Source organism: Poecilia reticulata, chromosome 14, assembly GCF_904066995.2.
Source record: "Poecilia reticulata chromosome 14, P_reticulata-male-v2, whole genome shotgun sequence".
NCBI classification, from domain to species: domain Eukaryota; kingdom Metazoa; phylum Chordata; class Actinopteri; order Cyprinodontiformes; family Poeciliidae; genus Poecilia; species Poecilia reticulata.
In genome coordinates this window covers 28,302,031-28,326,006 of record NC_088843.1, presented here as the reverse complement: position 1 = coordinate 28,326,006, position 23,976 = coordinate 28,302,031, and the positions used below count along the sequence as shown (strand labels likewise).

The following is a 23,976-nucleotide window of genomic DNA, read 5'->3' as shown; positions in this document are numbered from 1 at the left end:
ATATAGTCTTCACCTTTAACATGCGTACCTATCTATTTTTTTTCTGATATCTTGGGGCAACTCTCCTTCACTTCTCTTGGCCTGTGTTCATGTTGTACACGCCATGTAACCAAAAAGCACTGTGACAATTAGTCACTCCTTAGGCAGACTGAGTTTGGAGACACTTGCAATGTTATTTAGTGGACACACCTTTGTTTAGCATATTCATATGGTCAAATGATTAATTATTACCTTTTCAAGAGATATCTATGTTCTCGCCTGTTTCTCAAGATGACAAGTGTCTTCTCTGCGCCTAGGAAAAAAACCCAACAGACTATTGCTGAGAGTTCCGAAGTCCTTTTCTCATTTATTTATTTTATTTGTTTTATTGATTAATTTATTTGCTTCATTTACAGTTTAAAACCATTGCTTATATCAAATGTTGACATAAGCAAAGGTTTTCAATAAAAAGAAGTAGTTGGAAGAAAAAAGTCTTGAAAGTTGTTTGCATTGCATTTTGAAGTCAGTGTCTCAGAGTTTGGAGGAGGACTGGAGAGACACATGCTGTTGAAGTCCAGTGCAAAGTTTCACTGTCAAGGATGATTTGGGTGCCTTGTGATCTGCTGGCATTGGTCCACTGTTCATTCTAAAGCCCATAGTCAACGCAGCCATCTAACAGGACGTTTTAAGACACTTCATTCTGCTGACAAGCTTTATGAAGATGGTGATTTCATTTTCTAGCAGAACTTGGTACCTGCTCACACAGTCAAAGGTATGAAGAGCTAGTTCAATGACCAAGTTAAGCAAGACAAAAATCACATAAAAAATGTTCAAGTGAATTTTTTGTGATATAAATGTATCCCTCTGTTTTCTGTAGGTGTTTTAATTTTTTTTATGAATTTACTGATATTTTATTGAGTAAATTACACTTTTGATAGATTTCGAATGTTAAAAACACCAGTATTTTTCAATAGTTTTTGTGATAGCCCCTCATATCCAGTTACCTTTCTTTTACACATTTTTCCCTTTTTACTTTTCTCTTGGAATACAGACAGGGGACGTAGTTTGTCCTTCCATGAGGTTCGTTGCCAGCGTGAGATGGAGATGAGGGCCGGAACTGAAGAGCCATCAAATAGCAGTGTATCAGGTGGTGGCAGTACAGTCCTTCAGCGGCTCCTTCAGGAGCAGATGAATCGAAACTATGTGCTGCAACAACAGCAACAGTCTGGAGGAGGGGGGGTTGGAGTAGCAACAGGAGGTGGAGGTGGAGGTGGAGGTGGCTATTCAGTACATGGACAGGTAAGCCCCTCTGATGATCATTCTGTAAGTGCACACATTGCAAGACAAGAGCCCCAGGGACAGGAGCTTCAGACGGACAGTGGCCTGGAGAAGGTTGGTGTCATCAGAGTTGGTGGGCATGGTGGGGGCAGTGGAGGTGGGGGATGTGTGGGCTCTTGTGGAGAAGCATCCAGTGGCGGGGGCAGTGGAGTTGGTGGCATCACCCAAGGACAGTGCCCTAACCTAGAAGATCTCCCTACATACGAGGAAGCCAAAGTACAGTCACAGTACTTCCGCGGCCATGGTTCTCCTCCTCAGGCTCAGCAGCAGCAGCAGCAGCAGCAGCAGCAGAATAGCCAGACCCAGCAGCCTTCACTGCCTGCCTCTTTAGGTGCTGCTTTCTACGTTACTGGCCTGACCAGCACCAAAGTTCGCACTGAGGGTCGCCCAACACTACAGCGTGTAAGTGGTACCGGGAAGGTGCACCAAGATGATGGACTAAAAGATCTAAAGCAAGGACACGTCCGGTCTCTCAGTGAACGACTTATGCAACTTTCTTTAGCCACCAGTGGTGTGAAAGCCCATGCTCCTATAAGCAGCACCCCCCTTTCCCCACAGCTACCCCCATCATGCCAGCCTGGAGACTACTATAAGCCACAGCATCGCGGCCCACCACCAGACTACCCTTTTAAAGGAATATGTTCTCCTGGCAGTCATCCGGAATCTGGAGGCCACTTTTATCTGGAGCCAAGAGTAAGGGATCACTCCAGAGAGGTTCCAACTGTTCGATATCAGCCCCCTCCTGAATATGGCTCTTTCAGGTAATGAATAGTGAACACACACAAATACATGGCACATAAAAAATGCCTTTCCGCCGAAGAAATCAGAGCCATATCAGTCAAAAAACACACTAAAATCTAGAAAACAATCCTGGTAGGGAGGCAGGACATTTTGGGTGAACACTGAAATAAAAGGGGAGCTTTATATTGAAAGCATGCAAAGCATTTCTCACTAGTTGAAAATCCTCAACATTTTGTTGCAGTCATTTCCCCAGTTTACAGTGTGTATAGCATATTTTTACATTGACAAAATCGACCAACCCTGCTGAAAATGTTAAATTACAGAAAACAAGCTTCACAAAGAATAATGCTCTGATCAGTTGCAACTTGTTTTTGTATTTATACAGGTTAAAGTTATCACAATTCTCAGGATTTTTCAGGGCCATTTACTGATTTTAAGTTTACAGTGTCATTTATGCAACAACTGCCAACTGTGTGCATACTCCCAGTTAACAAATTATTGCTATACATTTGACAATAAAGAATAAAATGTGGTTCCAGTGAAAGCCATAGCTTGGCTTTCCTTTTTAATAGGATTTGATCTGAGATAAGTCAGTTAAACATGATTTCTCAATAGTGTCTCAGAAATGACAAGGCCAGATCCTGTTGGGCTGGTTTCACAGTAGTCATCGCCATCTACCTTGAAGCAGAGTCTAACAGTAATGAATTCCAAACTATTTTATTCATTTGGCAGGACAAGTTGAGACATGAAATGTATCTGTATTGTGACAGTAAGGGCAGGTATGGTTGCAATGCACAAAGTCCCTTGATGCCTTGTTTTTTTTTAGACATTTTTGTTGTTGATTTTGGAGTCTAAGCATTTGACAAATTAGACATTTGCTAAATGATAAATGTTATTAATGATCCAAAATTATGCTAATGGTTACAGATGTAGAAGAGCTATTGTTTCGTTATATTGTTGTCAGGTCAGCCTCCTGCTGTGATTGAGGAGAAAAAACAGCTGAGTTGTAAGTTTGATTGTTTGAATTGAAGGAGTGAAACAGTATTTCTACTGCAAAATAATATTTATATTTTGAATTCAAATGAAGTAAACCCAGAGAATATTTCTATAAGCAAAGTTACACCCCTTTTTGATATCAGAAACCTCTCTGCGAGTGCATTTTATTTTTAGTGTGTCAAGAACCTGCTTCTCAGAAACTGCTCTGACATTACTTGTTTTAGGTAATTATTATGCAAGAGTAGCCATGGCAGATGGAGTATATAATGTTTCATATATAAAATAAAAAACATTTCTCATACCACTATTTGCAAACAATGTTGTGAAATGCATCTTCACTTCCTTTTAGAGATTTCTTCTGCTTTGCTTTTTTGTACACAAATCGTAGAGAGGACCTGGACCCTTGGCTAAAGAGAAATAATTGCTCGCTGGAAGCATGAGCTCTATTGAAGTTCTAAATGCTACTCAATCTTTAACCTTTACTCGGGATGTATGTAATGCATCAGTTTGACGATATTAAGCTCACCAAAAATGATCTGTTCTGTAAACAATAATGTACTAATAGCAGAGAAACCATTTACTGTTACAGGAAAACTTTTTATTTGCCCTCGTTAGTGGCCAGGCTAAGTAGTCTGAGCATTCACAACAGGCTCTACTGCCAGGAAGAAGCTTTAGCATAGCAGAGAGCAAGGGGAAGTGTGTGAGCAGACTGTACACAAGGGTGATTGATAGTGCAAGCACCCTCCTAGCTCTGACTGGTTGTTTCTGACCTTAAAGTTAACTTTTTTGTCATGACTGTGTATTTGTAAACTTGAAATTGTCTTTTTGTCCACATACAATTATTTTTTTGTATTCTGTGCAAAACTAAAGGCAGGCAGCATTATAACCTCACAACTGATCTCTCCTCAGATCCACTAAGGAGGTCTCAGTTCACTACCAGAGGCCCTTCAACCAGCACAGTCCCAGCTCCTCTGTCACCTCTGTTGGATCCTTGTCTCGTGCACAATCCTCTACTCTGAGCAGCATGCTCTCTGCCGCTTCTCACTCCTCTCATCCATCAATTCCTCACCAGACACCTCCAAGCCAAGGAGAGCCATACCCAATTATGGGACCCCGTGTTCCACATGGTTCAGGCTCCCATCAAGTGGCAGAGCCTTTCCCCACAGGACCTATTCATCAGACAACGCAGAGGGGTCATGCTTTTCTTTCTGATTCTTATGGCTCCACTCCAAGGTTGCACAATCATCAGCAACATCAACAAAATCAATGTCAACAGCAGCAACTCCAGGTTCCTTCCCATCCCCAGTTGTCTATGCAGGCAGGACATGTTCCCCAGCAGCAGTCCTTCATACAGCTACAGGGAGAGCCTTTTGCAGTGGTGGCCCGTGCCCAGCAGATGGTGGATGTGATGACTGAGGAGAACAGAATTCTAAGACAGGAGATGGAGGTTTGTCGTGAGAAGGTCACCAGGTTACACAAGGTAAGATTTTTATCAGAAGATCCAACACATTTAGTCACTGGTTTTTACTCCCTCTGCTTCACCGTGTTTTTGAATTTTTTGTAGGATATCACTACCAGGCAAGAGTCTAGAGATGACTTATAAATGCTATTTTAAATGTTTTTTCCCCTCTAAACTACATTTATAGTTTAGATAAACTATAACAGTGCTGGAAGTGTGGACATTACAAACCAAATGGCTTCGTTCAGTGCTGCAGACACATTGCTTTCAGAAGAACCTATTGGAACAGTTAGTGGTATCAAAATAAACTGCAGTATTTCTGAATTTATCTGCAGACAGTTTCAATTGAAAGAGGCGTAATGTAGCTCCCTCTGTTGCACTGACCAACATACAGTAATAGTATGAAAGTACAACAAGACTGGTATGTTATTCTAGTGCTAACCCAGATTTTTAGTAATGCTTAATGTATTGAAGTTTTTATTTGAAAAAGAAAAACAAACAAAAAAAACAGGTGAAAGTAAAACCCTGAGCTTTAAACATGCATTCAAAACATTTGAACTGGTTTATTGATCTAAACTCAACCCCAGACAAAGCAATAAGGCACAAAAATACACAAATGCAACATTACACAGATTGGTCAGTAACCAATGTCTGGTGAGGTGCATGTTGACCTGATAAAGGCTAGAACGGTGGACTAGAGCCCACATCTTTACAAAGTATCGCGCAAAGTATATATATATATATATATATATATATATATATATATATATATATATATATATATAAAATATACACATGCACAGTGTCTTACAAAAGTATTTGGCCCCCCTTGAACTTTTCAACTTTTTGCTGCTTTTCAGGTTTCAAACATAAAGATCTAAAATGTTATTATTTTGTGAAGAAACAACAAGTGGGTCACAATCATGAGATGGAACGAAATTTATTGGATATTTTAAACTTTAACAATTTATAAGGACACTCAGAGGGGACCCGGAAATTCAACTACACATAGGAGTATATGAAAGGAAAAAAAACAAGTTTATTTTCAGATACTGGTTTCTGCTCAGGAGGTCGTCAAACACAGCACTGAGGAGAGAGGGGAGAAGACTGGTGATGCACAGATAAAGAGGGGTATTGTAAAAATGTTCAGCTTAACTGACCTGTAGAGCAGTGGACAGGTGGAGCAGAGGAACAGAGGGTCTGATGACAGGGAGATGCAGGAAACCAGTGGAACAGGCTTCTGTGGAAGCAGTGAAGATCTCCACGGGGAGATCCAAGATGTAACACCCAGGGGCTTTGTCGATAAGACAGAGGTCATACACAGGAGGACAGAGAGGGCAAACTTAGCTTTGAGGGGCAGGCGGTAATCAGTTTTAAAGTTGGGGAGGCTAAGGGGGGGGCCAGGACTACCTCTGGGGGGGCAAAATTTTAAATGTGTGTGCGCACACACACGCACACACACTCACACACGTAATATATATAAAAAATAAAAAATTCCCTTCTCAGCCTCCGCGAGTGGTTTCTTACATCCTCTGAGCTCGGGTCCTCTACCAGAGGTCTGGGAGCTTGAGAGTTCCTCCAGTATCTTGGCTGTGCCTAGAACTGCACATTTCTGGACTGAGATGTCTGATGTTGTTCCTGGGATCTGTTTGAGCCACTGCTCCAGTTTGGGGGTGACTGCCCTGAGGGCCCCGATGACCACAGGCACCACTGTGGTCTTCACCTTCCAGGTCTTTTCCAGCTCCTCCCTGAGGCCCTGGTATTTCTCCAGTTTCTCGTGCTCCTTTTTCCTGATGTTGTAGTCACTTGGTATTGCTACATCCACTACAACGGCTTTCCTGTGTTCTTTATCCACCACCACAATGTCCGGTTGGTTCTCCATCACCATTCTGTCTGTCTGGATCTGGAAGTCCCACAGGATCTTAGCTCGGTCATTCTCCACCACTTTTGGGGGTTTTCCCCACTTTGATCTCGGGGCTTCCAGTCCATATTCTGCACAGATGTTCCTGTACACTATGCCCGCCACTTGGTTATGTCGTTCCATGTACGCTTTCCCTGCCAGCATCTTGCACCCTGCTGTTATGTGCTGGACTGTCTCAGGGGCCTCCTTGCACAACCTACACCTTGGGTCTTGTCTGGTGTGGTAGATCTGAGCCTCTATTGCTCTGGTGTTTAGGGCCTGTTCCTGTGCAGCCAGGATGAGAGCCTCTGTGCTGTCCTTGAGTCCAGCTTTTTCCAGCCATTGGTAGGTTTTCCTGATATCAGTCACTTCAGTAATTTGTCGGTGGTACATCCCATGTAGGGGCTCGTCCTCCCATGACGGTACCTCCAGCACCTCGTCCTCTGTTCCCCATTGCCTGAGACATTCGCTGAGCACATCGTCCTTTGAGGCAAAAACACATGCCCGAACCGTGGACAGGGTTAAAAAAAAGGAAAAATCTTACAGAGTTCAATTGTTCGGTTTGGTTCAGGCAGATCCAACTGTCGATAAACCAGCACAGGTTTCTCTGCAGATGCGACCAGGAAGAATTTGAGAAGCTGAGCGTTCAGACCCCAGCAGGTGAAGAGATGTAATTTAAGTGGAGTCGCTTAATTTCATTTGTTATAAGTTATTGGAGCCACAGTCAGTGGTTTGTGTCACTACGGGGGAAAAGTGAAATGCATTTATCTGCTTTATGTGTGATGGGATCTGGATTCAATTAGGTGAATATTAACTAAACTGCATAAAATGCGGCTAAATAGTCTATGTTAGTATGTTTTGACAGGTAATTTGACAGGTAAAAGTAGTTCTGGTCGGACCAGAATGATTTGCCTGATGGTGGTTCGGGCTTCTCATGAGTTTACATTTAATGAGTTTGCAGCACACAGAGAAAAACTAAAGAGAATGTGTGATCAAGTTGTGGTGATATACTTATTGTAGTTTAAATAGAGGAGTAGCAGCTGACTGTTGAGGGAGGAAAGAAATTAAGGTGCAGATTCGTTAGACGGAAACAAGCGCAGAGCGCTGGACAATAAATGCGCATAAATGCTCCACGGTTACGCTCCAATTAATCACACATGAGATGACAAACGCCAAATATACAATATATAGTTACACTGCTTAGTTAATGGTGTTTTAAAAACAAAACCAGTAAAAACTTAACCTAGTTAATATGTCAGATTCCCTCCTCACCCTTGTCTTCTGTCCAGACCAGTGTTTCTCAACCTTTTTTGGGCCAGCGCCCCCCCAGCCTTTATCCAGGTCCCTCATCACCCCCCACCAAAGAATTTGCAGGCTACTTTGCACTGACTATTATTATATCATTAATATTACTATCACTATTGTAGATGTTTTGATTTTTATGCTTGTTTCTGTATTTATCATCAAAAATTATTTCTTAGAGAACAAAAAAGTCATGGGAATAGAAATTATTTTCACAGACGTCTACAAAAAATGCAATGAACATTCAAGTTAAAATTTGTAGGCCTAACAGCAGCCAATCAGAGTGGAAAAAATATTCCTATTTTGTGTCATTTTCTAGTTGTTAAATATTCCACAAAATGACCAGATAAAAGATGTTCAACATGCCAGTTTAAACTTTGAACTATTTGCAAAACGACTGAGCTCTGCAACATTAAAACATGGATAGAACTGTAACTACATTAATCATAACTCTTCTTCTCTTCAGTGTTTCTGTCAGTTTCTGGTGGTGCAGCTCTGTGCTGCCTTCAGGAGAATGGGACATCAGAGTATCATCCATAAAACTTCACCCACATGGCATTTATTGTTCAAACCAGAGCTTTCAGTGGAAAAACCAAAGTTCCAGGTCCTTTTAATGCCATACAAATATGAGACAGAAACATGGATTATATCTTTATATAGACCTGTCTATTGATTTATAGATTAATAGTTTTACTGGACAGAAATTACAAAGAACAAATCTGGTTCTTAATCAAATCCTAATGAGTCAAATTGAAAGTGTCATGGAGTCATCAGCCTCATGACATAACACTGACATGAAAAATAATATTGAAGAAATAAATATATTAAAAATAATTAAAAACATAAGTGATCAGTTCTTTACTGTTATGGTCTGTAAGATATATTTATTCTCAGTATTAGATATGGTCTCAACAAACCCATGACACTTCAACAATATTATTTTACCTTTTATCTGGAAATAGTGTCTGTTTATTCTTGCCATACAGTCTCTGTATTAATTATTGCTCAAACGGTCTTGCCATACCAGTTTATTCCTCTGTATTTACTTTAGTTTCTTAGTTTATTCTTGAATTTTGTTCTTCATTCATTTCCATTTAGTTTTATTTGACTAGTTGTATCCTCTCTTGGTTTATTGCTATGTCCACTTTAGTTTTTTCCTGTTGCTAGATTCATTTTATCGTTTATTGATCATCAGCAATCTTCACTCATCACCTGCTGTGCCGCCTAATCGTCATGTGTTTCACATCATGTGTTGATTTTTCACTGTTCAGCATCTGATTCTCTGTTTTTATGCCATAATTCACATCTAGTCCGTCGCCCCGTTTTATGTCCCGCTTCTCCTGTTTCAGAGTTTTGCACAATGTGGGCTTCTTTTTTTTTTAAGCCCCTAAGGTGCAGGGCGGTCGGGAAGCGTATCGATGGGGAAAAGGCAGACTGACATAAACCTTTCAAAACAACGGAAACAATTTCTGCATTCTGATTATTGAAATTTAAAAGTGCTGTGTTTTTCTATCACCCCCGTTTCATACCGGACCACTTACAGCACCGTGTTAACGCTATAAAATGAACGCTCTCTATCGTGGTATCACCCATGAAGGGATTTCTTTATTTAAATGGGTTCATTTTTCAGGGGGCCACGGCACAGTGGTTGAAAAACACTGACTTAAGGGACAAGGTCATATTTTTCTAAAAGCAACAACTTTGCACCTGAACAGTCAGCTGAACCTGATTTCTGACACCAGAGCTGCTACTGTTAAGCTATGAGGCTTGTTGTGCTCCGTCAGGCTTCGGAAGCTAAAAGCCTGAACCGTAATCTTCCCTGTTAGTCTCGGACACTAACGACAACTTGAAAATAAGATAAAAAACATTGTCCGTTAGAATGTTTAGATACTTAAATAGCACATTTTTACAAGAACAATGTCCGAGAATATTGCCTACTAGCATAAGCTACAAATCATTTTAATAAGTAAAACATTAAAACATATGACAGTTAAATATGGTTTCATTGATTCTCCGATTACTAAACATGAGTTTGATGAAAACTTTGTGACAATATTGCATTTAGTAACTTTTGGAAGTATGATCCAACTGAGTGACAAGGCTGTTACAGTTTCACCAGCAGATGTCACTAGTGAGTCCTGAATGAAGCATCGAGTAACGAACCTTTTTGCAAAGCAAAGAACTGGAAAGGTTTGTTGCTTCATGAGGCTTCATTTGCCCATCACTACTTGGCAGGAGGGGTAAATCTGTGGACAGAAAGGGGTCGTAGAAACACTGAAGGCTTGGAAGGAAACGCTGGATCTCTACTGGTTTGTGGCTGTCGATAACCTGGCAGGGAAGCAGAGGCTGAGGGATGTTTAAGTAGGGCAAGGCCCAGGTGGAACAGGTAAGCAATCAGGCGTGGCAGGTGAGCTGAATGAGTGCTTAACACGGGATGGACAGGACATGAATCATAACACAAATAAACAACTGCAAAGTGGGGCGTGCAATGTTATTAGGCCCCCTGGCGTTAATACTTTGTAGATTACAGCTGCAAGTAGTTTGAAGTATGCCCCATCAGTTTTGCACATCGAGAGGCTGATACTATTGACCATTCTTCCTTGCAAAACAGCTGGAGCCCAGTGAGGTTGGATGGAGAGCGCTTGTGAGCAGCAGTTTTCAGCTCTTTCCACAGATTCTCGATTGGATTCAGGCTTGGACTTTGACTTGGTCATTGGAGAAGGATCGTCTGAAAATGAGGCTTCTCAAATCACTGCATAATTCTAATACTAATAATAAATCACTACATAATTCTAATACTACAAAGTTTAATAACTAACGGACAGGAATTTAAAGGCTTCATTAACAAATTAAATACAAAACCAGACATAATATGTATTCAAGAAACATGGCTTAAATCATCATTGCAATTTAGTATTCATGGTTATTCAGTTTTACGTAAAGATAGAATTAATGGAAGTGGAAGAGGATGCGCTATATTTATAAAGGAAAACATTAAATTTATTCAAATGCAAATAAATACAGATCTAGAACTTAATGCGGTTAAAATTTGGACAAATAATGGAATTATTAAAATAATAAATTATTAAAATCCTTGTAAGAAAATAGAGAAATCAAAACTTGAAACGGTCCTTAGACACTGGAGAGGGCAAATAATTTGGTGTGGGGATTTTAATGCACATGGTACTTTGTTGGGAGAACAAGATAAATATAATGGTGGGGTCTTAGAAGAAGTGATTTCAGAAATAGAAATGGTTGTGTTAAATAATGGTGTAGGCACTAGGGTAGAGTTGATAAGAGGCAGGGAATCAGCTATTGATCTGACACTGGTATCGCAATCTTTGGCGGATAGTTGCAGCTGGAAAGTATATAAAAATAGTACTATAGGAAGTGATCATTATCCAATTTTTATTGAAGTAGAAATGGATATAGAAGGTAGTAAGTCAAGGGAAATGGAAATTTGGGGATACAAATTGGGAAAACTATAAAAAATAAGTGAAATTAATATGGTAAATATAGATATAAATAAACCAGTAAATGAATAAAATTTAGAAATTAGTAATTGTATTGTTCATGCAGCAAAAACAATCATTCCTAGAAGTAAAGGGGTTAAAAAGAAAAAGATAGTTCCTTGGTGTACTCTAGAGTGTTCAATAGCAATTAGAATAACAAACAAGGCCTATAAAAATCTTTAAAAATATATTTGCTTCCAAAATCTAATAAATTATAAGAGAAAACAAGCAGAAGTCAGGAAGATTATAAGAAATGCCAAGAGGGATTATTGGAGAAAATCTTGTGAGTCATTGGGGAAAAATACGGCATTAGGCAGGGTTTGGAATACCATTAAGAAAATGTCAGGTAAATCAAAAGAATATTTCTTCCCAGTAATAAAAGATAATGGTAACACTATAATAGATAATAAGAAAAAACCAGAATTATTAGCAAGAGCATTTACTAAGATATGGAGAATCTTAGCAATAATGAACAAAAAAGGACGGGAAACGACATTAAAAAAATCACAATGATATAATGAAGATGACGAGAGTATTATAAATAGGAAATTTTCTTTAATAGAATTAAATGGAGCATTAAAAAATTCTAGTAAATCAACACCGGGGAAGATCAAGTTAATTATATTATGTTAAATAATCTTAGTACAAAAAAGTAAGAAGATATTATTAAAAATGTATAATAAGAAATGGGAGGAAGGAATTTTACCGGATAAATGGAAAGAAGCTTATTATTCCTATTTGTAAACCTGGTAAAGATCCACATTTAGCTGAGAGTTATAGGCTGATAGCATTAACATCTTGTATTGGTAAAGTAATTAAAAAATGGTAAATAACAGATTAATATATTTTCTGGAATCTAAGGAGAAGATGAAACCATATCAATTTGGGCTTAGAAAAGGAAGAAGTACAATAGATCCTATACTATATTTGGAACATGAAATTAGGAGGGCACAGGTGAATAAAGAAGTCTTGATAGCAATCTTTTTGGATATAGAAAAGGCATATGATATGTTGTGGAAAGAAGGATTATTGATTAAAATAAAACAAATAGGTTTAAAGGATAAAATATATAGATGGATTAAAAAAATTTTAACTGGAAGAAATATAAAAGTTAAAATAGATGGTGAAGTAAGTTCAAAACATCAAATTGAAAATGGAACTCCTCAAGGAAGTATAATAAGTCCTATGTTATTTGTTATAATGATTGATGATATTTTTAGTAAAATAGATAAATATTTTGGAGTGTCGTTATTTGCAGATGGTGGCCTTATTTGGAAAAGGGGGAAAAATCTAAAATTTATAAATAAGAAAATGCAAGAGGCAATAGATAATGTAGAAGATTGGGCTTTAGAATGGGGTTTTAGAATTTCAATATCTAAATCTAAGTTTGTTACATTAGTATTTATTTTCCTATTAGTAAAGGTAAGTCTTAAATTGTATGAGAATGATGTAGAAAGGAAAGATCAGATTAAATATTTAGGAATTTGGTTTGACAAAAAACTTGCATGGAAAATACATATAAGAAAAATAATAGAGAAAAATAAAAAAATCCTAAATGTAATGAGATGTTTAAGAGGTAAAGATTGGGGAGCTGATAGGAAAGTATTAAAAACAATATACATAGGACTAATTAGATCAGTAATTGATTACGGATGTATTGCATATAATTCAGCTTCTAATAGTTTACTAAAAGAAATAGATAGAATACAATATCAGGCTTTAAGAATTTGTTGCGGAGCAATAAAACAACCCCAGTATCAGCTTTACAAGTTGAAATGGGTGAGATGCCATTAGAGCTCAGAAGAAAACAACTAGCCATAAATTATTGGGCAAATGTTAAAGGACATAAGCAAAATTATCCTCCAATGTTGTTACAACCTTCTCAAGAAAAAAGTAAAAAAATAAAAGAATTAATAGTTTTGGATGGATTATAAATAATGAGATAAGTAAGATAGGAATAAATCATTATTTAATTAGTCCTGTGGTGAATATTCCTGATACTCCACCTTGGTTAAGTGGAAAAGCTGAAGTTTATTGGAAAAAGGCAGACAAATAGAAAAAAAAAGAGGTGGAAAGGTATATAAAGATAGAATATGCTGAGTATTTACCAGTATATACAGATGCTTCTAAAATGTTAAATGATTAAATTGGAATAGCATTTATAATTCCAGACTTAAATATTATGAAAAATAAAAGAGTTGAGTATAAGTTGTTTGCCAACCGCCATAAAACAAAAAGAAGAAGAAGACTTGGCCATTCTAACATCTGGATACGTTTATTTGTGAACCATTCCACTGTAGATTTTGCTTTATGTTTGGGATCTTTGTCTTGTTGGAACACAAATCTCTGTCCCAGTCTCAGGTCTTTAGCAGACTCAAACAGGTTTTCTTCCAGACTGGTCCTGTATTTGGCTCCATCCATCTTCCCATCAGTTTTAACTGTCGTCCCTGCTGAAGAAAGGCCAAAGGTGTCTCCACCTTTAAACTTTTTATGGATATCTTTGAGAAATGGCTTTCTTCTTGCCACTCTTCCATAAAGGTCAAATTTGTGCAGTGTACAACTAATTGTTGTCTTATGGACAGACTCTCCCACCTCAGCTGTAGACCTCTGCTGTTCATCCAGAGTGATCATGGGCCTCTTGGCTCTTGACTCTGATCAGTCTTCTCCTTGTTCCAGATGAAAGTTTAGAGGGACAGATGGGTCTTGGTAGATTTGCAGTGGTCTGATACTCATTCCATTTCAATATGATCACTTGCACAATGCTTCTTGAGATGTTTAAAGCTTGGGAAATCTTTTTGTATCCAAATCCGGCTTTAAACTTCTCCAAAACAGCATCTTGGACTTGCCTGCTGTGTTCCTTGGTCTTCATGACGCTCTCTGCGCTTTAAACACAACCCTGAGACGATCACAGAGCAGGTGCATCATTACATACAGGTGGATTCTATTTATCAGTCATTTAGGATAACATTGGATCATTCAGAAATCCTCACTGAACTTCTGGAGTGCGTTTGCTGCACTGAAAGTAAAGGGGCTGAATAACATTGCATGCCTAACTTTGCTGTTTTTTTATTTGTTAAAAAAAAGTTTAAAATATCCAATAAATTTCGTTCCACCTCATGATTGTGTCCCTCTCATTGTTGATTCTTCACAAAATTAATTTTTTTTAGATTTTTATGTTGGAAGCCTGAACAACAAACGGTTGAAAAGTTCAAGGGGGCCAAATAAATGCTTTTGCAAAGCACTGTATTATAACTACCGCTGATATTAGTTAATCTAACAGCAGTTTGTGGGTTATGTTTCTTTTCTGCATTCTTTACACATACAAACTGTAGCTCACAAAATCAACATTTCATTAATAAACTCAACAAAAATGTCATTGCCTTCTTATCTTTACTTATAAATGAAGTCTGTGTGCTGCTCATTCTGCACAAAACTATCAGTTTATCCAAAGCCAAGTCTGTCCTCGACACAAGTTGAGAAAAGATGGCAAGGAAAGCAGTAATGGCTGTTTCTTGCAGGACATCCACAAAACCTGTCTTTTCTTGTATACCACTCCGTTTGAGAAGAGCGGTACCCTTCTTTCTCGAAGCAAACCTTTTGGCTCCGGTGTTGGTTGTCCTTTAGCATTATTTCCTGCTTTGATTGAAAATTCACTTTAGAAAAATGTTTAAGTGTAGAAATGTAGTCATTGGAGTTTCTCCAATGTATTGAAGGCAAGTTATGTATATCCCTTCTCCAACACACTTAAATGAAATGAAACGCTTGTTACCAGGCCTCTGCAGAGCTTAATGACTGCTGGTGAGTGTATGTTGGAGCAGAGATCTAAAAGTTGCAGGATGGTAGCTCTTGAGGACTGGACTTGGACACCTCTAGTGCAACCTATCTTTTATCACTACATCATACTATTGAGTTGCAAAAGTAGCTTAGATGTGGTAAGGGGACTAAGTTAAAAATAACTTGTGTCTGGCCATGAACAGCTCTAATAATTGGTACTAAGTGGGTATACATCAATGAATCAGTCACTTAATGTATGCTTTGTTTTTGGGTAGTTGGAAACAGAGATACAGCTAGTGTCAGAGGCCTATGAAAATCTTGCCAAGTCTTCCTCTAAGAGAGAAGCATTGGAGAAAACTATGAGGAGCAAGTTGGAGCTACAGGTGCGCCGACTTCATGACTTCAACAGAGACCTGCGAGGTGAGAGCTGAGAAAATGATTCATTATTTACTATGTTGTAAAGATGCTTTTGCAAACTACACAATGTGAATTTTAAATGATATCATAATTCTGTCAAAATAACATAGATCTAATTATCAGACAATATGAAGCATAAATGGAGACAGGTGAATATCCACATAAAGAACATTTATTGAACAAAACATGGATATGTTATATGTGAGCTTATTGTTCATTTGTTAGCTTTGGAATTTCTTGAGTTAATCAGTGCTTCTCAGTTCCAGTCCCCAGCCCCCCTCCTCTGCATGTTTTAGCTGTGCCTCTGTTCCAGAACAGCTGATTCAAATGATTTTATGACCATCAGGTGCTGCAGTAGCCTGTTAATCACCCACAGATTCAATCCAGGTGTGTGGCAGAAGGGAAACACCTAAAACATGCAGGACAGGGGGGCGTGAGGACCGGAATAGAGAAACACTGAGTTAACTGAAGTTATAATCTATTATTCCCTTTTTTTTCACTCATCATCCATGAGCTCTAAAATCTCTAAAATCTGTGTGGCTGCTCTTAACATCAGTAACTCATTTTTCAACATCACAGCAATCATGTCTCTTGTTAAATAACTAGGAAATGGTCTAACATTACCTTGAAGTTACTCAGCCATTGTCTACAGAATACCCATTGGCCACTTAGTGAGGTACACCTTGGTGGTACCTAGTTAGACCCACTTCTTTTTCTTTATAATTGCCTTAATTCTTCATGACATAGTTTAAACAACAATGATATATTCCTGAGGTTTTGGTCCATAAAGACCGTACATCACTATGGGTGATGTACGGTCATTATGTCAAGTGCACATCCATAATTCAAATTTTCTGTTGCATCACTTACCAAAAGTGCTGTGTTGGATTGAGACCTGATAATTGTGGAGGACATTGGAGTACAGGTAACTTGTTGTCATTCCCTGGTAAAGCAAGTAGACTCTATTTAATCATTGCTCACCAGATACGAATTCCAAATTGTATCAAGCAAATATCTCTCACACCATTGAACCATGAGCAACTTAAACAGTTGTTGCAAGGTAGCATCAATTCATGCTTCCATGTTCTACTCCAAATTTTGACCCTAGCATTTAAACATTTCAGCTGAAATTGAGATTTGTCAGAGAGGGTAACTGTTTTCGGTTCTTTTGTTATTCAGTTTTGAGGAACTGAATTGGGTGTTCTGCGTAGTTACAAGCTCACTGACTGTTCTTTGAATAATTCATTGTAAACCTGATAAATGGTTATATATGAAAATTCCAAAAGATCAGGAGTTTCTGAAATAACTAGTTGTGAGTTATATTTGTGTGCATGCTGCTAATGGTGGTGAAATAACTTTCTCTTCCAGGAAAATCATTCATATACTGCCATCGCTGGTGATGCCTGAGCATTCCTGGCAGATTCTTTAATCAGAAAAAGTTGTAGTATAACAAAGAGCAAGAATGGGAATGAGCACAACATACACAAGAATGACTGACAGCGCTAAGAACCTCCTCCTGGCTCTGATTGGTTTCTAGTTAGCACTGGAAGAAAGCAGAGGAGATAGATTTTTTTCATAGATTATGTGAGTCATACCATACTGTCACAACAGTGACAGTTTCAACACATATCTGAAAGAATATTTTTTTTGTAAAAGTTACATAATACAGCTTTAAGGTTTAAATTCAAAAGAGTGATGAGTAAGTGATGCATCTTTATGTTGAAGTAAATCTTAAATAGTTTTGAATAGTTTTCTTTTGCAATTTAGGGTTGCATTTCCTCTTCGGCTCCCATACGGGAATCTTTACCACAGTTGAATGAACTTTATACATTTTAAAAATATTGAAAATTACTGTCACAGGAACATGAAGCAACTTTGAGATGAACTTGTAGCCTCTACTTTTAACATGGATATCTATCATTATGTTTCTGAACTCTTCAATCAGCTCTTGCATTTGCTTTATATGTTCCGTATTAGTGCATAAAATTTGTTAACTTTAGATAGACTGAACCTTGAATGCTCCTATCATAATATGATTATATATTTAGCTTAAAGCATAGCTATACTGCAAGTATAAGTCGTCTCTTTATGGGTACCAAGAAATCAAATTATATTATTTAACATATCAATAAAATAAACAGAAATAAGTTTATTTTATAACATTATTTTCTGTGTCTCATTCCAAAGGCATGTACATTTAAATAAATATATATATTTAAGAAATAAAGCATTGTTGTATTTCGCTGAAAGGGTGATCTATGCATCTTCAGACTGAAATGTAGGCACAGTTTTTATCTCTCATAAAGGTTAACAAAAAATGATCTTATCCAAGCCATTGGATGACTTTCCCCACTTTTTAATAAGACTTGTGACAACAAAGTGTTGAACATGACAGATTTTTAAATTATTTTTAAAATATAATTTATTTATGAATATCATGATGAATTTGTCTTACGTTATTTTAAAGAGCGCATGGAGACTGCTAATAAACAGCTCGCCTCTAAAGAGTGTGACAGCTCTGAAGACAATCGGAAAACCATCTCCCAGTTGGTTGCTCAGAGTGAGTGACAGGCACGCACACACACACACACACACACACACACACACGCACACACACACACACACACACACACACACACACACACACACACACACACACACACACACACACACACACACGTGACTCGGCAATCTAATTGTGTAGTAGCTTAGAACATTTTTTAAACAACTCTGAAATGAGATTTTGTGTATTAAAATTTGAAGGCCATGACCGCTCCAACTTGTAAATAAATGTATTTTTGATTTTAGAAGTGCCTTTCAGTATTCCTTTTACTAGAGAAAGTTCTTTAGGGATGTTGTAGCTGAATCAGCTTTTATTGATCATTAGATTTGTTGGAACTAAATTAAGCTGACTACAGGCAAGAGCCATGAAGCCAATGAATCGACAGAAAATCAGTTGTTAGGCAGGATTCAGTCTGCATGCATTCAAAATACACAACAATGAAGGGGTGCTTTATTTTTGGGTATTATGTAATTTTATGACCATAAATGTTTTTATATTCTATTGTCCATTAAGATAAAGAAATTCTGCGGGAGAAGGAAAAGCTAGAGATGGAGCTGAATGCGCTGCGCTCAACTGCAGATGACCAAAGGAGACACATTGAGATCAGAGACCAAGCGCTGAACAATGCCCAGGCAAAAGTGGTTAAACTGGAGGAGGAGGTGAGAAAAATATTGATTAACTTTGTATCCTGATATATTACTAAATTATCTCAACAGATAAAGAAGAGGCATTCTATTAATTGGACCAGATAACTGCAAATGTAGATCTTTGGAATTTACTTCAGGAAACACTCAAATAACACATCCTAGATCTGAATGAATGAAATATTCTCATTGAATACTTTGTTCTGTACAAAGTTGAATGTGCCGACAACAAAATCACACATAAATCACCAATGGAAATCAAATTTATTAACCAATGGAGGCCTGGATTTGGAGCCACACACAAAATTAAAGTGAAAAAACACACTACAGGCTGATCCAACTTTAATGTAATGTCCTTAAAACAAGTCAAAATGAGGCTCAGTATTGTGTGTGGCCTCCATGTGCCTGTATGACCTCCCTACAACGCCTGGACATGCTCCTGATGAGGTGGCGGATGGTCTCCTGAGGGATCTCCTCCCAGACCTGGACTAAAGCATCCGCCAACTCCTGGACAGTCTGTGGTGCAACGTGACGTTGGTGGATGGAGCGAGACATGATGTCCCAGATGTGCTCAATCGGATTCAGGTCTGGGGAACGGGCGGGCCAGTCCATAGCTTCAATGCCTTCATCTTGCAGGAACTGCTGACACACTCCAGCCACATGAGGTCTAGCATTGTCCTGCATTAGGAGGAACCCAGGGCCAACCGCACCAGCATATGGTCTCACAAGGGGTCTGAGGATCTCATCTCGGTACCTAATGGCAGTCAGGCTACCTCTGGTGAGCACATGGAGGGCTGTGCGGCCCTCCAAAGAAATGCCATCCCACACCATTACTGACCCACTGCCAAACCGGTCATGCTGAAAGATGTTGCAGGCAGCAGACCGCTCTCCACGGCGTCTCCAGACTCTGTCACGTCTGTCACATGTGCTCAGTGTGAACCTGCTTTCATCTGTGAAGAGCACAAGGCACCAGTGGCGAATTTGCCAATCCTGGTGTTCTCTGGCAAATGCCAAGCGTCCTGCACGGTATTGGGCTGTGAGCACAACCCCCATCTGTGGACGTCGGGTCCTCGTACCATCCTCATGGAGTCGGTTTCTAACCGTTTGTGCAGACACATGCACATTTGTGGCCTGCTGGAGGTCATTTTGCAGGGCTCTGGCAGTGCTCCTCCTGTTCCTTCTTGCACTAAGGCGGAGGTAGCGGTCCTGCTGCTGGGTTGTTGCCCTCCTACGGCCTCCTCCACGTCTCCTGGTGTACTGGCCTGTCTCCTGGTAGCGCCTCCAGCCTCTGGACACTACGCTGACAGACACAGCAAACCTTCTTGCCACAGCTCGCATTGATGTGCCATTCTGGATGAGCTGCACTACCTGAGCCACTTGTGTGGGTTGTAGAGTCCGTCTCATGCTACCACGAGTGTGAAAGCACCACCAACATTCAAAACTGACCAAAACATCAGCCAGACAGCATAGGTACTGAGAAGTGGTCTGTGGTCCCCACCTGCAGAACCACTCCTTTATTGAGTGTGTCTTGCTAATTGCCAATAATTTCCATCTGTTGTCTATTCCATTTGCACAACAACAGGGGAAACTGATTGTCAATCAGTTTTGCTTCCTAAGTGGGCAGTTTGATTTCACAGAAGTTTGATTTACTTCGAGTTATATTGTGTTGTTTAAGTGTTGCCTTTATTTTTTTGAGCAGTGTATATTTTTGATGTTGATTTGTTGAAGGATGAATGGAAAAAAAACATTAATCATTGTGAGCACTTAGAGTGAAAGTTTGATTCGCTGTTATCCAAACAAAGAAGCTCAGATTCTTACTAAACTTTGAAGAATGACTGAGGCTGATGTGTTTCACTAGTATGAGCAGTTTAGTTAGGATGGAGATTTTTGTGATGAAGATTTTTGTGTTGAAGTCAAACTTTAGAAAAAACAAAGTGAAGCATATGAAGATAGGTCCATACATAGAGTTGATGAAATATTCAGAACAATTCAGAGAAAGCATCCTGAAAGTGCTTTCTCAAAATGTGTGATTTTCTTTTTTTTTTTTTTTTTTTTTAACATTTTGGAGGTCAAATGTAGTACTTTTCACGTTTTTGTTTATAACCCAACCATACTTCAACCAATCATGACCATACTCAAAATACAAGTTAGGCCAGGGGAGTGGAGGTATGTACAAAGTTTGGCGGAAATCCGATCAGCGGTTTTTGCGTAGAAAATTTCGCAATTTTACAGCGCCACCTAGTGGTGGACGTTGACGAAAACTAGCTAGACATGATCAATATTGTGTTTGTACGAAGAAAACTGAAATGTTTTACAGTTCCAAAATTATGGGTAATTGAAATTTGCAGCTACATACAATGTTTAATTTTGTATGTATATGCTATCACTGATTATATGTAGGCCTGTCAAGATAAGAAATTTTGCTGAGCGATTAATTGTCTAAAAAATTATTGCGATAAACGATAATATTGTTTCAAGACCTTTTGACACTCATTTAATGGAAATAACTAATAATGCATGCGATTTCCTGCCATAGATAGATACACTTTATTTTCAAAAGAACACATAACACTGGAACTGATAAACTAAATAAACAAAACAACCAATAACAAAAAGGATTCTCAGTCTGCATTAACAAAAAACGTAGGCTACTTGAACAACTACTAAACAACATAAAGCGAAAGTGGAAATAAATACTGCATTCAACCAAAAGAGTGCAGATTATGAAGTCTGTATACTATTGTTAACCTTTCCTGATGAACCTCCAAACTTCGTGGGGGAAACACAGGAGAACTCCTTCTCGCTGCTAGGCTGAAGTGGTTGGGGACTTCAGGGTTAACTCCCTTAGTGGTTCACAGTGGTGTGGTGCGGCAAGCAAGAGACAGTCGAAGGTTCCTTCGGAAGCTGAACGTTTATTTCTAGTGCGGTCACAAACATACACCACTAAAGCCGTTTTCGTACTGCAAGGAACGGAACGGAACGGCACGCTTTGGTCCGGTTCCACCAGTACTGCAGCCCTGTTGTGTTTGCATATAACTGAGGGCGGCATCGAAGCTGTACCTGACATCATTATTTTTGAAACTAAACAATGGTTTCGATGGTAGCGGCCGAAGCTTTTCGTCAGAGATGCGGCGGAAAAAAGGGGGGCGCTGGGATGCCTTTGGGGGGCGTTTGGTCGAAGGTAAACTTTACACCTTAAATGCACAACAATGCCAGTTTAGACTTTGAGCAACTTGGTAAAACTGTATTGTGTAACATTAAAACATGCTTGGCTGCAACTATATCGATGGCAGATCTTCTCCTATTCAGTGTTTGTTAGCTTCTGTTAGCTTCTTTGTGCAGCTCCGTTCTCCTGCTACTGGTAGCTAAAATCACGATACCCTCACTTTGTATCCCTCTGAAAATGAACCAATTTAAATAAAGAAATCAAGAAATCCCTCCATGGGTGATACCACGATAGAGAGCGTTCATTTTATAGCGTTAACACGATGCTGTAAGTGGTCCGGTATGAAACGGGGGTGATAGAACAACACAGCACTTTTAAATTTCAATAATCAGAATTCTGAAATTGTTTCCGTTGTTTTAAAAGGTTTATGTCAGTCTGCCTTTTCCCCATCGATACGCTTCCTGACCGCCCTGCACCTTAGGGGCTAAAAAAAAAAAAAGCGCACATTGCAAAAAATCTGAAACAGGAAAAGAGGGACATAAAACAGAGCGACGAACTAAATGTGAATTATGGCATAAAAACAGAGAATCAGATGCTGAACAGTGAAAAATCAACACATGATGTGAAACACATGACGATTAGGCGGCGCAGCAGGTGATGAGTGAAGATTACTGATGGTCAATAAACGATAAAATAAATTTAGCAACTGGAAAGAAACTAAAGTGGACATAGCAATAAACCAAGAGAGGATAATACTAATGAAATAAAACTAAATGGAAATGAATGAAGAACAAAATGCAAGAATAAACTAAGAAACTAAAGTAAATACAGAGGAATAAACTGGTATGGCAAGACCGTTTGAGCAATAATTAATACAGAGGACTGTATGGCAAGAATAAACAGACACTATTTCCAGATAAAAGATAAAATAATATTGTTGAAGTGTCATGGGTTTGTTGAGACCATATCTACTACTAAGAATAAATATATCTTACAGACCACAACAGTAAAGAACTGATCACTTATTTATGTTTTTAATTAGATTTGATATATTTATTTCTTCAATATTATTTTTCATGTCAGTGTTAATGTCATGAGGCTGATGACTCCATGACACTTTCACAATTTGACTCATTAGGATTTGATTAAGAACCAGATTTGTTCTTTGTAATTTCTGTCCAGTAAAACTATTAATCTATAAATCAATAGACAGGTCTATATAAAGATATAATCCATGTTTATGTCTCATATTTGTATGGCATTAAAAGGACCTAGAACTTTTGTTTTTCCACTGAAAGCTCTGGTTTGCACTTGGGCGTGACGTCATCATACTTGATGACGTCACGCCCACATCGACACGCCCACCACCAGGTGTCAAAGCCGCTGCTCCTGTCATATCAATAATTACTTATTTCATTCATATGGCTCTTATAGAGCCTAAGTGAAAATATATGTATTATTATTAACTCTTTGGTGCAGAAAACTGATTGAAAATCGATTTATTGACTGCATGTTTATGTCTGTTAAGGCTCAGATGGAACGGCACAGAAAGCAGCTCTTTAAACCATTCAGACGAACACAATAGGCACAATCAGATGACTTATTACCCCACGGTAATAACTCAGAAATAGTCCATGGAAAAACCTTATAAGCTTGTATTAAAGCAGAAATTACAGTGGCCACCGTAAGAAAGGCTTACAGTATTCAATTATGCCACATAAACTGATCAGTAGATTATTGCGAGGGAACGCAAAAGAAAAAAAAAATCCCCATGTCACCTGGAGGGCTCCGTAGAAATGAAGCAATGTAACATATATTATAAAACTTATTATGTTATAACATTCACCAGCAAATTTTACACAGGTGGTAAAGACTATTATTTATATGTAATTCTCTCACTCTGTCAAAAGTAAGATAGCTCTCAAATCTTCCGTTTTTGTTCTGAAGTTTTCATAAAGACACGATGTGAGGAAGAAGAGGAAAATATCTTTAAAGAGAGACGGATTCACTGCAGCACGGATGAGTCTCGCATTGGATTTTGGACTCAATCTCAGCTGCTGAATCTCTGAACCTAGAACTCGTCGGCTGAAAAACATATACATATATCTATATATATGTATGTACATACATACATATAAACATGTTCATTATTTATTTGTGTTTGTATAGTTATATAAACATGTAT

At 38.5% G+C, this 23,976-nt stretch overlaps 1 protein-coding gene across 8 annotated transcripts in view; it reads left to right on the top strand.

Moving 5' to 3' along the window:
- Positions 1-23,976, top strand: part of amot (angiomotin) — an 87,653-nt gene that overhangs the window by 33,399 nt on the left and 30,278 nt on the right. For all 8 annotated transcript variants that reach the window (XM_081615151.1, XM_081615155.1, XM_081615153.1 and 5 more), the window contains 5 exons: positions 1,031-2,078; positions 3,964-4,534; positions 15,277-15,421; positions 17,886-17,978; positions 18,495-18,640. In XM_081615151.1, the coding sequence (XP_081471277.1) occupies positions 1,031-2,078; positions 3,964-4,534; positions 15,277-15,421; positions 17,886-17,978; positions 18,495-18,640 (2,003 nt within the window). The remainder of the gene's footprint in view (positions 1-1,030; positions 2,079-3,963; positions 4,535-15,276; positions 15,422-17,885; positions 17,979-18,494; positions 18,641-23,976) is intronic.